Source organism: Mycteria americana, chromosome 3, assembly GCF_035582795.1.
Source record: "Mycteria americana isolate JAX WOST 10 ecotype Jacksonville Zoo and Gardens chromosome 3, USCA_MyAme_1.0, whole genome shotgun sequence".
Lineage (NCBI taxonomy): Eukaryota > Metazoa > Chordata > Aves > Ciconiiformes > Ciconiidae > Mycteria > Mycteria americana.
The window spans coordinates 102658459-102673968 of NC_134367.1; the positions used below are offsets into that span (position 1 = coordinate 102658459).

The 15510-nt window shown below is 35.5% G+C and overlaps 1 protein-coding gene across 2 annotated transcripts in view; it reads right to left on the reverse strand.

Moving 5' to 3' along the window:
* Nucleotides 1-15510, reverse strand: part of UBR2 (ubiquitin protein ligase E3 component n-recognin 2) — a 59771-nt gene that overhangs the window by 20374 nt on the left and 23887 nt on the right. For both annotated transcript variants that reach the window (XM_075496329.1, XM_075496330.1), the window contains exons 12-26: nucleotides 14837-15000; nucleotides 14651-14750; nucleotides 13474-13602; nucleotides 12538-12721; nucleotides 11445-11506; nucleotides 10527-10637; nucleotides 8564-8629; nucleotides 7074-7196; nucleotides 6627-6690; nucleotides 6196-6320; nucleotides 4814-4866; nucleotides 4445-4547; nucleotides 3176-3224; nucleotides 2657-2811; nucleotides 606-708 (exon numbers count right to left, since the gene is read on the reverse strand). In XM_075496329.1, the coding sequence (XP_075352444.1) occupies nucleotides 606-708; nucleotides 2657-2811; nucleotides 3176-3224; nucleotides 4445-4547; nucleotides 4814-4866; nucleotides 6196-6320; nucleotides 6627-6690; nucleotides 7074-7196; nucleotides 8564-8629; nucleotides 10527-10637; nucleotides 11445-11506; nucleotides 12538-12721; nucleotides 13474-13602; nucleotides 14651-14750; nucleotides 14837-15000 (1591 nt within the window). The remainder of the gene's footprint in view (nucleotides 1-605; nucleotides 709-2656; nucleotides 2812-3175; nucleotides 3225-4444; nucleotides 4548-4813; nucleotides 4867-6195; nucleotides 6321-6626; nucleotides 6691-7073; nucleotides 7197-8563; nucleotides 8630-10526; nucleotides 10638-11444; nucleotides 11507-12537; nucleotides 12722-13473; nucleotides 13603-14650; nucleotides 14751-14836; nucleotides 15001-15510) is intronic.

Sequence of the window (15510 nt, forward strand, 5' to 3'; positions counted from 1 at the left end):
AATAGGCACAATATGTAACTTTCATTCCCCGCTCCGCAAACGTTTTCATGAATACCCTCTAAATCCTGAAAAGTTACAGGAAATAGTCCTAGAAGTCTTGCTCACTGACTATATTTTCTCACAAGACAAATGCACTGTATGTGCTCCCTGGCCGTTTTCATCTTGGGAGCTGCTATGTAGAACTTGCAATATTTTATTTCCTACCTATTTTAAATGGAAGAGTCTTAGCAAAACTAGAGGCACTAGTCAGAAGATGCAAAGGAGAGTCAAGATTAAAAGATCATTTAAGAAAGCAACTACAGTTTTTGCAGTTGTAGCATCTGATCATATACAGCATGTTGAGATGCTACTTAAAGATATTAAGAATCAGATTTACTGGGAATTATTCTACTTCTGGATTTCTCCTCTAGAAAAGGCCTTTAGTATAGCTACTGTCATAGAATCTACACCTATGTAAAGCACATACATATAGTTAACATGGTAAAATTTTGATGGATAAACAAATATACCTCTTCTGGTAAATACTGTTTCAGAAGAATAAAATATGAGATACTGGCATTTTCAGTTATTTAAAATTTGCTATATATTTGAAAAGAAAGGCATACTTGATATTTTCTGAGTGAAGGTAAATGTTACAACATTCTCCTCACTGAGATTCTCCAGATGTTGTTTTTCTTCTTGTAGTGCCATTCCAAGCAAATGCAAAACCTAGGTAAAATAATTCACAGAACCTCTTTATATCATTTGGGTAGTTCATTAAGAGATAAGGAAGTCATACAATAAAATTATATAATAGGAATATATTTGAAGTTATTTCTATACATGTAATTCCAAAGCTACATTACACAGGAGTAACAGTGTTTGTTTACAAATTCTTGCAACTTTGCCAGATAAAAAGCACATTATACCACTTGTATCTTTCTGTTTGCTGTCCTGTCTAGCAAGTGAGAAGTCAGTGCTTCTCAGCTTTCTCCCTAGCAGTTGCATGTTATCACAAGTCTCTGGACAAAAGCATGATGCACATTTTAAATCCTTTTTACATAAAAAATTTAACTGACAAAAAGTTAAAATTATTCAAAGAAATTTATTCTAACACTCTAGAAACACATTTTAAAATAAAGTTAACTTTCAGGTCAGTAAAAAGCTGTAATCTCCTTGAACTTAAAAACTGAAATTACCCTATTTGGCACTAAAATAGTCTAAACGTCATTTGAAAGCTGAAATACTTAAATCTTGGTGGCAAACTCTGTCATGCTGAATCAATCACTTTTGCCACCCCATACAAATTGCCAAGATGCTTTAGACAAAAAGCATTACTGAATGCCTGGAATCAACACTGAAGCCCATGTAAGGAAAGGATAATTACCGGAAAAATCTGTAGCAGAATTGGAATGCAACAGTCTAAGATAACTAAAGTATCTACAGAAAAAGTGGTAAAAGCTGATTTAAGTCTTAAAGTTTTTTTAGTTTGTTTTAATAAGTAACAGTCAATTTTCCCTCAGTCTATCACTTCTATCTAACAAGGTCTCATCATATATAGGCCACCTCCTCCAGATGCCTCATATCAACCTTTGCATGGTGCTTCCAAGATGAGAGTGGTTAACTTGTGAAAGATGCAGTCCAACTGCATGGCAGCAGTGAACACAAAGCACTGTTTCTGAGGAAGTGATAGGTCCCTAATGAATCGCACGTTTTGGAGAACCACACAGAGGTACTTATATGACTGAGCGTGTTTTAGTTCCGTTTCAAAAAAAAAAAAAATAAAATCTTATTCTACACAGTTATTCCAAAGCCTAGCATTCTCACATTACCTAAATGTAACTACATTCTTCAGTTTTGTTGCGATTTATAATACTGATTTATTGTTCCATTTTCAACCTTTTTTGTGTTATCCAGAATTGCTTATGTTAATTTAAACTTAGCTATAAAATGTAATGTACACTCAATAAGACTGAACGTCAAAAAATTAATACTCAGTTTCAGAGGTGGGGTTTTATTTCAAAGTGTTATTTAAAAATTCATCAATATTTTTGAAAAGTTTGGGTTTGGACACTAAACCGATAACCCTGACCAATACGAATAGCCCTTTGATGGCAGTTCACCACTTATCTCTGCACACCCCACAAAATGACCATCATGGACAACAAAATCTACAGTAACCCTCGAGGTTTCTAGTGAGGAACAAATAGCTCAGTTGAGTTTCCCAAAGCTGATACATTTTCAAGTTAGAAAATTCTTTTCTGTACTTTTATGATTTTTTTCTAAAGTGATTTAGCCTAAACGGAAAATAAGCAAAGGAATATAAAAAAAAAAAAATCAATATGCTTTACCTAATATGCAACAACTCAGATAAATTGGTTGCCTACCACAATAAACACTAACTTTGTCAACTGATTCAAGCAGAATTCTTCCCTCTCGTGTGCATCCCATTAGAAATTTACCTCTGTTTTCCATTCACTTTTAAAAATAAATTGCATTGGAGGCAGAGGGGTTTCCCTAGTCTTGTATATCAGAAAACACCATTTATTTTTCATTCAGAGTATTCTGGATATGTTAGATACCACGTAAACAACCCAAATCTATAAACCCATGTTAAAATGCTAAAATACATATTCCTTCCTTTAGCATAAGCATAATTTTAAATACAGAAACATACCCTTTGCAGCATGGACTCTGACCAGGCATAGCCGTTGTGTTCTACTGCCCACTGCAGTATAGTTCCCATAATGCACAGCATGACATCTGATTGCAGAATATTAACCAGACTTGCAAAAAGTGGGCAGAAAGGAGGAAGAGCTGGTGGTGGAAGTGCTGAAAGCAAAATTTGTGTGTTTGACATTTCAGCATCTCTAAAATTTGCAACACCCATATAAGATGTCTGACTTTCAAACAGCTTAATCCAAGATGGTATACAGTTGCTTGATAAACAGTATTAACAGGTAACAGGCTGTAACATTCAACGTGGCTTGCATGTAACAGAAAAGCAAAAGGAATAAGCCATTCAGTTCCATGATGGATCAGATTCCTGTCTATAACCAGGAAGACATAAGGGAAATTGCTACATTTTCACCAATTTCTGGCTAGCCCGAGAACAGGACATTAGTCTAAGTGTTAGGGCAATACACAGTTCGATAGGTGCTTCCCTCCTCTCCCACCTTCTCTCAAAGAGAAATACCTGTATCTTCTCTGTTCTGTCTTTTCAGCTTTCTTTGTGCTTCCTCTGCCTGAAATAGAAGAACGATGCAAACATTACTCAAAACCTGTACAAATACAAAACTAATAAAAAAGCATTCATACTTTATTACATTGTTACTGCTTTCTCCCCTTTTTCCCCAGCCTGAAATAAAACAAGAAAGCTTCCATGTCTTTTCACTTTGTCTTACATCCTATTTGCAAAGTAGGGCCTGCGTCTTCAAAATTAATCTTTCCTCTTGAGCCAGCCTGTATTCTTTTTTTAGCATAAAATCATAAGACAAGTCTGAGCTAAAATGGTAATTTCCATAAAGGTAAATGAAAATACAGATTGTTTAAATACTTTCAGTAAAATAAGACCTAAGAGAACCCACAGACAAGCTCCTGAAGCCCCACTGATTTCAGAAGCTCTGTATAGGGCACAGGCTCCAGTGGCACAGAAATCACTGCAAAATATTGGGTAAATTTTGTCAACATTCTCAAATAAGTTAACTTCTAAAAGTTAACTTTTAACCAGCTGATTGTCGTGGTTTAGCTTCAGTTGGCAACTAAGCACCACACAGCCGCTTGCTCACCCTCCCCCCCCCGGTGGGATAGGGGAGAGAATCGGAAAAGCAAAAATAAGAGAACTCGTGGGTTGAGACAAGAACAGTTTAATAATTGGGGAACAGAGAGAAAAATATATAATAATAATTTTTTTAAATTGTAATGAAAAGGAAAACAACAAAATATATATAGAGAGGAACAAAATCGGGGGGGGGGGGGGGGGGGGGGGGGGGCGACGACGGGAGGGAGACACCACAACCAAAAAAGTGATACAACTGCTCACCACCCACTGACTGACACCCAGCCAGTCCCCGAGCAGCCATCACTACCCCCTGGCCAACTCCCCCCAGTTTATATACTGAGCACGATGTCATATGGTCTGGAATAGCCCTTTGGCCAGTCTGGATCAACTGTCTTTGCTGTGCCCCCCTCCCAGCTTCTTGTGTACATGGCAGAGCATGGGAAGCTGAAAAGTCCTTGACTAGTGTAAACACTACTTAGCAACAACTAAAACATCAGTGTGTTATCAACTTTATTCTCATACTAAATCCAAAACACAGCACTGTATTAGCTAGTAGGAAGAAAATTAACCCTATCCCAGCTGAAACCAGGACACTGATAATACTTCTTCACAGAACAAAGCTTTGGAAAAAAGCAAACTAAAAAAGACATAAAATAAAACCCAGAAAGTTAAATTACTAGTTACCTTTGATTGCTCTGCCCTTGAAAAGTGATAGAAATACAGATTGAAGTTCCTGGCACATTCTGGTTTTAGTTCATAAAGTCCTCTGCCTGTTAATCCAGGTTTCCTGCCAAGAAAAAAAAAAAGTGTATATATAAGAACTTATGTTCATTGGCTATTAACATCTGAGCATAAATGGTTAACTAGAACAGCTAAAAACCACTGCTCAATAGGCATTCTAGAAATAAAATAAATTACAGGATTAAGAATGATGCATATGAGTAAAGCCATGGGAAAACACCATGACCCAGCCCCCCTTCTTCTATTCTTTCATTTTCACTTATTTAGATATTCCATTTTAAAGTTGAAATATTAGAATGAAGGGAAACATACTTGAAACAGGCCACTTCTTCAATCACACTTTCCATTCCTGTCTCTCTGTTCTCCTACATTGAGTGAAAAGGCAAGACAGTGTGTTACTGTAGTTCTTGGATTAAACACATTCAAATATCATACAACACCAGATAAGCATGCAAAACAAATGTAGTACAAAGTCATTTTACTGGCTCTAAAGAGGACACTAAAGAATGTAACATAAAAATTCATTCAGGAATACCATCTCTGCAAAGTTTTTTTAAAAAAATCATGCCATTTTAAGTGCTTAATTTTTACTGGTTTTCCTTGTCATAATAAGCTTGGATGTAAGAGTAACAGAAGAAAACTCTAAGTTAGCTTAGTCAGACTATCTTATATACATAATATAGTATATTTTACTATATTATATACAGTCAATATTTCTGGTTTCTAGGCCTTTAAAATGAAATAAATATAGGCAAGCTAAAAAGACAAGTCACTGAAAAACAGTAAAACAACCACAAAATGCAGCAGGAGAAATCAGCTCAAATATGTAACACTACCTCATAAACAAATGACCTTTTAACATTGCCATCCCCTTCCTGCAATACATATTCACAGCAGTTAACAGGTCCAGGAAAATGTATTTAAGACTGAAAATACAGTTTAGAACTGTAGCTTAAATCCTAGTTTGCTCTTTCATCTAACACTAAATTTTAAAAAAAAAAAAAATCATAATGCTACCCTAAAATTTCACTTTTCAAAATATATTTAAAATATTTAGAACAACAAAAAATATTTCAGAATTTATCATTAAAAGTACTACCAATATTGTAAAAGATTAACTTTTGAATTTTGACTGCCTTCCAAAATCATGTTTGAAAGAATACTTCAAAAATATTCTTAAAAAAAAAATTAAGCTTTGCTATCCTACAAAAACACCCATACCAGAATTCAGATAAATGCTTCTGTCCATGCAAACAAAGCATTTATGTTACACACATCATTATACTGTGTCTGACTCCATATCTTTTTCAATTATTGTTAGGCTTTAAAATGTAACAGCTTATATTTCTGGATAGCTCCAACAACCCACTTTGAGATGTCTATTCGGGGTTTACAAGCAGGCTGCAGAGACTGCTGGCCAGATGGCCTGATAAGAAACAGTATTAAAAAGAGAAAAGAGCTGAAGAAGCTCTCAGGCTTCTGACACTTTCATATGTTGTTTCTTCTTCTATAGCTCTTTCCTACCTTCTCCACGGCAACTATTAATCTGTACTCATGCTAACCTTACTCTTAGCATAATCATGCTGCTCCCATTCCACATTAAGTGGCATAAACTTGCATAAGAAAAGTTTTCAGCAATCAGCCATATAAAGTTGAAGTTGCCTTTTTTTTTTTCCCCCTCCCAAGTTACTTACATCTTCAGGTAATGCCTTTACCAATTCACTGTGAGCCATCGGCCTGATGCTCAACTGATGGATGATCTCTCGTTTGATTTCATCTGTTGCATTTACCTGTCCTATTCCAGGACTGAATCTTTCGCCTGTAAAAATAAAATATAACTTCTTTTGGTTTTTTTAGGACTTTAAACATTTCTTTCTCTTCTTTTGCAACTTAAAGCGAAAGACTGGAAAATAAATCTCTTCTGTGAAATCTTGTGTTCACCCACCAGTGTTCAAAAATTCACTACGTTAATCTAAGCTAGTTTCAAGGCTTTTCTCCTAGGAAAGAAGTCAGAACTACAGCAAGTTCAAAACAGAACTGAACTTGAGATTACAATGAAGAATGCTCATTCCAGACCACTAAAGAGACTAAATTTAAAAATTAATCAAATGTATTCTGAACTTACCAACAATCATTATAATGAGGTATAGCATCTCTTCTATAAGAGTATTATTTTGTTGAACAACATCCTGAATTAAAATAAACAAACAAAAAACCAAATTTACATTTTTCAATTAAGGGTAAAAGAATTATTCTATATGCTGAAAATATTTTTTCGGTGCTTCAAAATACTGCCTGTTTTCACCCTTAGCACTCCCAAATTAGGTTGTGCTGAAATGCAACCACAACTGCCTTAAACTTCTTAAACAATGAAAAAATTATGCATCAGTTTCTGACATTTACCTGTTTGACAGGTAAAAATATTTATGCATATTTCAAACTGGTCGAACTAAATTAAAATAGGATAGGTTTTGCTTTTTTATCAACAAATTCCACAGTCTCAGTACAACAGCATCTGATACACTTTCAGAAACAAAATGCAGATTTTCTATTGCAATAGTACATAAAATACCTTGTTAGTATTTTCTGTGCTAAATCTTTTGCCATAGTCTGGAGTACTAAATATCTGATAAAGTTCAAAGCGACTCAGCATTATCATCAAGAAGTGATTGGGATCCATCATAGACACACCTGTCTATTAAAGAAAAAAATGATTATAACCAGAAAATAGATTGGGTGTTATTATAGCATGTTTGTATATTTATATACAATGTTCACAGTATATTATTTATGAAATTCATTCCTCTATCCTGGGCATGAAGATTTAATTACTTAAGTTTACTCTCTTAGGACTCCAATAACACAAGTGACAGCACATTTGACAAGCAGGATCCTATGCTTTATCAATAATTTCCGATGCCCTTTTAAGTGTAAAATATTCTGGGTTATTCCTTCTATCTCAAATGCTCTAAATAAAATTCAATGAAAGAACTTTTGGTTGGTTGGTTTTGTCTCTACAATCCTGTTGTTGCTGGCTCAACTTTTAGAAGGCATAATATAACTTTATATATAGCACACAGATTTTAAAAACAAATTCCAATCCTCAGAACAAAGACTTTAGCAAGACTTCCCAAACCTTTCTGGAAAGAACAGTACTAATGTCTCAATGTAGCCACAAACTTTTACTTCCATTTCTGAAAACTACTGGCCAAAGTTTTTTCTGTTTATTAAGCAATGTATCTAAGTTAGCCAATTGTAAATATTTGTTGTTAGTTTACTATTGCTAATGGGACCATCTTTAAGACAGAATAATTTCCAACAAAACTGAAGGATATCTACCCAAATGGCAGCTGCAGATGATCATTAAAAATTAGGGGCAGATAAAGCCTCAGGGAAATATGTCTGAAAGCAGAACTCTGGACATATGCATCATATTGAGTATTGCTAACTCTTGGTAAGATTTAAGGAACCTTCCTGAGAAGAGATTTTGCTGTCTAGGTGAACTACGCACCCTGAGCTGCAAATTTTAGCTTTCATCACTCTCAATGTAGAAGTAGTGCATCAGACACTTCTGTGTCAGAGCTAAGTAGACTGCCAGATTTGTAAAATCTCTTCTGAATGGGGGGGGGGGGGGGGGGGGGAATATCACAAACTACTATATGGGGTTCCACTTTCTATCCAGCATTTTAGATGCCAAATTTGAAGGGAGGGAGAAGAGGCAACACATACACTGAGCACATTACTGAAGACCTGCAGACTCACACAACTGCCAGTCCAGCACAACCCATTAGTTAAAATATTACATTCTTGAAGATGTACCATTACATACGTGTTACACAGAAAATTCTGCACTTTCCACAGTACATTTAAAAAAACAAGGATTACAACAACAGTATTTCCTTTACAAATTATCTCATAAAGACAGATACAATATAAAACAGAAGTCCTTCCACAAAAATTGACATTTTTCCTTGTCATTAAAAGGTTCTGATGGAGCTAAAAACAAATGCACACATATGCTGAAAATGCTTGATAAAAATGCAAACTGGTACATGTGGTTACCTGAAGCATTACTATGTCCTTGTCAAACATCTCCCTCCTGCACTTCACGTTATGATAGTAATAAATCTGAAACAAAAAAACCAAACCACAATAACTAACAAACATCACATTTAGACTAAACTTATTTTCATTCTGGAAAAATAAACTTTGTTATACAGCATTAGTAAACAAAACATGAATCCATGATTTGAAAAAATGATACAAATATATTTGTATGCAAAAAGCATTTTTAAATAGCACAAAACAAGCATAGTTGCTGGCTGGGTTATATTGATCTAATGTCTAGATTGCATACACTTAGAAGGAAAAATCTTATGGACCTCTGGGCTACGTTTTAATGTATCTACTTGTTTAGCAATTAACTGTTTGAAATTCACAGGAGAGAAAGCCCTTGCAGTTGTAGAAATGTTCTTTCTTTGCTCCATGAATTGCTCTTTAATTATTTGAGACATGATCTTTCAGGAATTGCCAGGTTCACCAAAGTGTTAATATTGCTATTTTGCTAATATTACTAAATTATGATAGAACCATACTTAACCCAAACCCTCCTGGGAGTGAACTCAACAGTACTGCACCAAGCAGGAGCAACACTGCAATGGCACTGAAATGTGGGAAAGGTCGATTCTACCACAATTAAGGAAAAATAAAGAGAGCTATCAAGTTTCTACCTGGGACTGGGAACAATCTTCAGCATGCTAAACTTTCCTCTAGAGACACACCATTTCTCACCAGAATTACAGGGAAGAGAGCTAGGCATGTCTTCCCCGTCTTCCCCATACTAATAATCCACACATAGATGCCCATTTCTATCTTCTGGGAAAATATCCAAAAGGAGCTGGCTGAACATGAGCTCTCCATAGCCAAAGAAAAGAGAAAGGACTTCCAGACTGTGGGAGCCGTATTACCTAACCTAAACCGGGCTCTTAACTTCAAGATGCTGACAACCAGTGGAAATTAACAGAGACTTACTTCTCCATCAAAAGCTATGCTGATATTTCAGATTTGATGTGTGCCTACAGTAATATGGATGCTGCTATAATTGTACATAACTAGAGCTCCTTCTGCTTTAATAATGACAATAAAGGTCATCACCATATAAAGATCCTTTAGGTTAAGGGGCAAGAAATGTCGGAATATATTTCAGCAGCTTAATTCAGCCTCCTAGTACACATGCATTGCAATTTAGTGAAGATGGGGGCTTGTGAGAGGGAAAGAAGTTTCTTGTAAATAAATCAAGTTAACACCTCACAGAACCAAAGCCTACTTCTGTTGTAATCTATGTCTTGCTGAGAAAATCACTTTACACGATCACCCTGGTGGGTGGCACTGACACTACAGTACCCATTTTACAGTTATTATGCTTGAAACACCTAAGACTTAATTCGTACAAACACAGAGAACATAAGTTTAGAGATGGATGGAGCTAGTCTCCAGAAGTATGAAAGAAGTATGAGAGATAAAAGCCAAGAAACACTTAATTCTACTCTGGTTCTGTGTGGTCTTCAGATTTCAATTACTTTAGAAACATAAATAGTAATAGTATCTTAATGGTGCATATTTTTATATTTGAGACACTTTTATGTAAAGGTGATGAATGCATTGCCAAAGATGCACAGATCTAATCCTGCACTTCATGCTGCTGTTGGACAGTATACAGTAAAAAGGCTAGCAGTCATTAACTGCTTTATACTAAAACTTCTTTACGGACAGAGCACTAAGTTCACTGAGCACTGCAGCAGTCCTGAAACAAAAAAGCAACTTCTGACTAAGAAATCAAAGACCAGTTTAAAAGCAAATATTCAAATGATGCGAGCGCCGACATAAATACCTACCTCGCATTGCCTTCCATAAGATTTACGTAAGTGAAATTTGAAATCAGTACAGAAAGGGGAGGTTTTGCGGTCCGAAATTATCTTGGGGGAGTTATCAGAAAAGAGCGATTCTACAGCTACTGTGTACTTACCTGATTAACAAGAGAGAATCCGTTTCTTCTCCACATTCCTGCATGCACTTGGGCACATAGCACTAGGCATCGTAGAGGATGTTCTATTAACATAGGTGGGCTAAGTTCACTCTGCATTAAGAAAATGCAGTATTTTGACATATACAGAGAAAATAAAAGAAAATGAGACTGAAATGAAGGAGGATGATATTTGTGATCATTAAAATATTTTGACAATACAAGAGAAGCAATCCAACACACATATTACAGAAGTTTGATGAGCCTATTCACAATCTACCCAATCGTTGTCAACCAACCTTACATTCTGTCTTTACTCCACAGAACTCCACAAGGGCTTTAGTTTATTCTTAAAGACAGTAAGTTTTGTATTTTAAAACATCAGCACTATCAATTTAATAACATTGTCATTTGCTTTCTTTCATTCAAAGGTTAAGTACTTTTTGCAAAACACACAGAGATTTCTTCTCCAAGTTATGTTTTCTCCTCTATTAATTTATCTTGTTCTTTTTAACTTCCCCTTAAAGAAACAGCATATCAATAAGAACATGCAGGAAGCAAGAAACAGCTGGGGAAGAAAATTAGAACCTAGGCCAAGAAGAAGGAATCAGATCCCGCCAGGAGTTCCTAAAAACAGTTTCTACCACAAAAATACAGTAATGCATGAAGAACAAAATACAAACCTTAAACCTAAGTCTTAAGTTATTTAAGAGAGCAGTACTGATTGCCTATGCTCCAGTCATGAATATCTAGATATCAGTCTTTTCAGAGGTAATTTTATCTACTAAAAGATAGTCTTTCTGAACAGAATTAGTGACAAAAATGTTCTTTGTTTTATTTAATAATATCCTACACTTACATGACCAATTTCACGTTCAACATTAATTATATTTAATGAATATGCTACATTTAATTACGTACCAGGGGTAGCAGCTCTGGAAACTTATATGCCACTTCAGTTTTACTCAGCAAAACATGCAAGCCTACGTAGACACATGAAACAGATACATACATAATATTACACACAATATTTTATATAATTCAAACAGGACAAAAAAAGGTAATCTAATTTACTACCGGACCATTTTCTGGACACAGCTACAAGTAAGCCTGCAGACTTATCACTCTGGAGCTACACAGCTATTTCCTGACAAGCCATATTACAAAGCATACATTTTAGGAGAATTAAAGTTTTCCCATTGTATCTGTATAGAACTCGAAGTACAAGTGAGATTTTTGCCTTTCTTTTGACTCTATCACATCACCACAGCAACAGCTAAGGGTCTTCGGTCTATCAGGACAAATTATCAACAACAGATACGTCATCCTTTCCATCAGTCCTTAGAGGTTTATAAAATACCTCAGGAACTATAATGAGGCCCCTACAAAATACAGAAGGGTTTTCTGGTTTGCTTTGTTTTAAAGCTACAAGGGTTTTGCTTAAATATTCAAACACTCAAAGTTATTTAACACCAAGCTGCATAGTATTTTACCTAAGAATTACCTTTTTCACTTCATTACCCATGAATAAACTAAAATTCATCAACATTTTTCAGCACAACTGTTGAACAAGATAGGCATAATACAAAGAGAAAGACATAGCTTAATCTTCCAGTGACACATCTGTTTGACAAATCTGTTCTCTAACAGAATGTTGATTAGTCTATTCAATCTGACAGCTAAACTTATTTCAAAACAGTCAACTACAGTCCATATTTTGTTGCACTTCTTTTGCATCACTCAAGTGGAAAAAGCAGCAGTAACTGCCTACAACACACCCCACTGACAAATCCAGACGCATGAGACAATCTCCCCCAGGCCTGAAACGATAACAACTTCACCAATGCTTGGGAACATTTTGCCTAGAGGCTATCAAACAGCTAGAAAATGGCCAAAATGCATCCTATTCAGGCTTTAAACAACTGTTGTGTGGTTCCTTATGTATACACAAATACAAATCACATTTATACAACATTTTTTCATTTCCTGAAATATTTTTTAAACTAGTTCATACCTGCAAGTAAACGAGAAACTGGGAGATGAATGCTAACTTTTTCCTGAGAAACGCAGTATCTGATGGTCTCAACTGAATGTCCACACATACTGAGAACAATAGGCTGTTCTCCATCAGTAAAACCACTATGACACTGCATCAATACAGTCAGGCATTTCTTGTAAGCTTCAATTAACACTTTTTCCTAAAAGAAAGATCACAGTTTACAGAGATTATGAAAAAAAACAGAGCTCTGCAAAATAATACAGCCAACGTAAAAAAGTCTGACAGGTTTGGGGTTTTTACCTTTATTAACAGTCCTGCAAAATTAAGATAAGGAATCCAACAAAAGGAGCTGAATTAAGGGGGACACAGATTGCGAAACTCATAAAGGTATATCTGATGAGACACTCACTAGTATTTTTTTTTTGGTAACTTATATTATGGGAACTTTCTGAGCAATGATCATGCTAGGCTAGTAAAACCTGCACATTAACTAACAGTGACAGATTAAAGCCAGCTTGAATGTTCAAATATTCTAGGATCACTTGTTCCACAGCCATAATTTACCATGCTGAAGTTCTGTACTCCTAAAACTTAAAACACGTATGGAGTAGAAACCTGGTTTATAATCAGGCAGCATTTGGTAGATCCAGGGCCTACTCCTCCATTCCCTCTTCTCTGAAAATTATAACCTGATAGTGTTGTGATGATCACAACTTTCAGACGCATGACAGAACTCTCTCTGCAGTATTTTTAAAAGGCTTAACCACATTCTTATGACTTGGTCAGTTCAAGCCATAAAAGATGTGTTTAAATACAGAAAAGATTTGCACTTGCTCAGAGAATATGATCTTGGCTTATGGTGCAGTTATGCCTGCTCAATTGTTACACATTTGTTTGGGTTTTTTTCCCCTTCACATATTCACATGGAAAAACAATTCAGAAGGAACTTACATCTAAAGCACACCAGTCCTGCATCATTGAAATAACAAGTGTTAATTTCATCTGCAATGTAAATGCTGCTTCCCATTCTGGTTCCATTTCTATGTGTTGTCCTACTTGACGAGTTATCGGATCCATACCCTAGAACAAAAAGAATTATGCATTTCAACAATATATCACTGAAACGCGTTAACAACCTTAGCATAAGTGTGAGACAGTGGCTATCTGTCCTTATAAATATATTGTTGCTACAACAGCAAAAAAGCAGCTTGGGACCATCTGAAAAGGAATTATACACAGCAAAATAATAACAAGAAAATGAAACAGGAATTGGAAGAGAAGAATACTGGGACAAGAAAGGTTTTGGATATGAGCTCTATTTATTATTAACACCTGAAGAGATTTCAGTATTATGAGCAGTACAACAACGTTGGCATACATACATTATCTTACCTACATATTTTGTTTTTTGAATGTGTTTTCTAGGGATGTGCTATTAAATGCAGTTAAGTACTAAGTAAAGACTGGCTACTACAGTACCTAATCAGCTCTTGGCATAAGAAAAAAACCAGCATGATCTGAGGATTACAATATATTCAAGAGACTATCATAAACAGACTAATGAAGGCTAAATACTGAGAAACGTATGCTACTGAAGTATTGAAAAGCAGGAGTGATTCTGACTTACTGATCATACAATCAATTTGCCCTTGTAAAAGCTGCACTGCTTTTAAAATGCTCCTTTTAAGGTAACATAGCACATGAAAAGGCTGGGGGAAAAAAAACCACAGTGGAGAGGTCTATTTGTATGTCAGGAACTATATATTTCTCGATACAAGGAGCAACTCTGCTGACACTTAAGCTCTTGCTATGAGGGAAAGTTGGTTAAGATGGACCAGATTTCGCTCACACAATTTACTGTCTTGTCTGCCTGTATAGCTGCAAAATATGTCCAAAATTAGATTTTTCTTTTTGAACCACTCTTCCTTTTTACTGCCCTCTACAACAAACTAAATTTAAAAAAGTTAGGTGAGATGTTATGTTTCAGGAAAACATGACGACTCCAAAAGTTATACTGCACTGAAGTTATAAAATGGAGAGTACATTAAATTTCCTCCATTTTTATATCATGATAGGTAACTTCCTGCTTTAACACAGTGCAAATTTTGTAATTCACAGATTTACATACCTGCATACATTTGAGTAATTCTAAGAAGGCATCAAAACCCTCTAGGAACTTGTGCCTCAAGTCATCTGACCACTCAGTTGGCTTACTTATCAACACATACCTGGGTACATAAGAAAGATACAAGTGTTAATTTTATTTTTTTTCCCTCCTCAATTGATCAAATCAGCACATAGTTAATATACTTACTTGAGATCCAAAATAAGGCTCTGAACACGCCTGAATTTGAAAGCCTGCAGAGCAGTGTAACGTTCAAACTGAAACCTGCCTTGGATGTCACGGTGCCTTAAGTGGTCCATAAAAGTTTTGATGATAGTGGTCATGAGATTTTCTTCCGTTATTAGCATTCGAGCCTATGCCAAAGTACATTGAAATTTGCTGTAATTAACAGACACAGCTAACAAGAGTTTCACTCTGCACCATGAGGTTTATAGAATACATGAATTTTTATCAAAAATAGTTACACCAATAATTAAAACAGAAAAACATATTGGAAGCCAATTTTCCAAATATTCACAGAAGAAAAAAGTAATCTAGTGAGAAATTATCATAATCCAGATCTCTCTTCAGACGCCTTCTGTACAGAGGTTTGACTATGGTCAGGCTCCTGCTAACCTATATAATTACGACATAAGACATGTTATTATGTGTCTTATAATTAACTAGTACCTCCCTTTAAGTATGTGTTGTCTCCTCTCATATAATTTAAGCATGAGCCCTTTCGGGGAGTAACAGCTCTTCTGCTTTCTGTTTACAAACTGTCAAGCACTGTGGTGAACAGTGCATCTTCTGAACTGCTAAGGAATCGTATAGTGCAATTTCCACATGGAAATTATGTGAAATGATTTACAATTCCCCTCAAG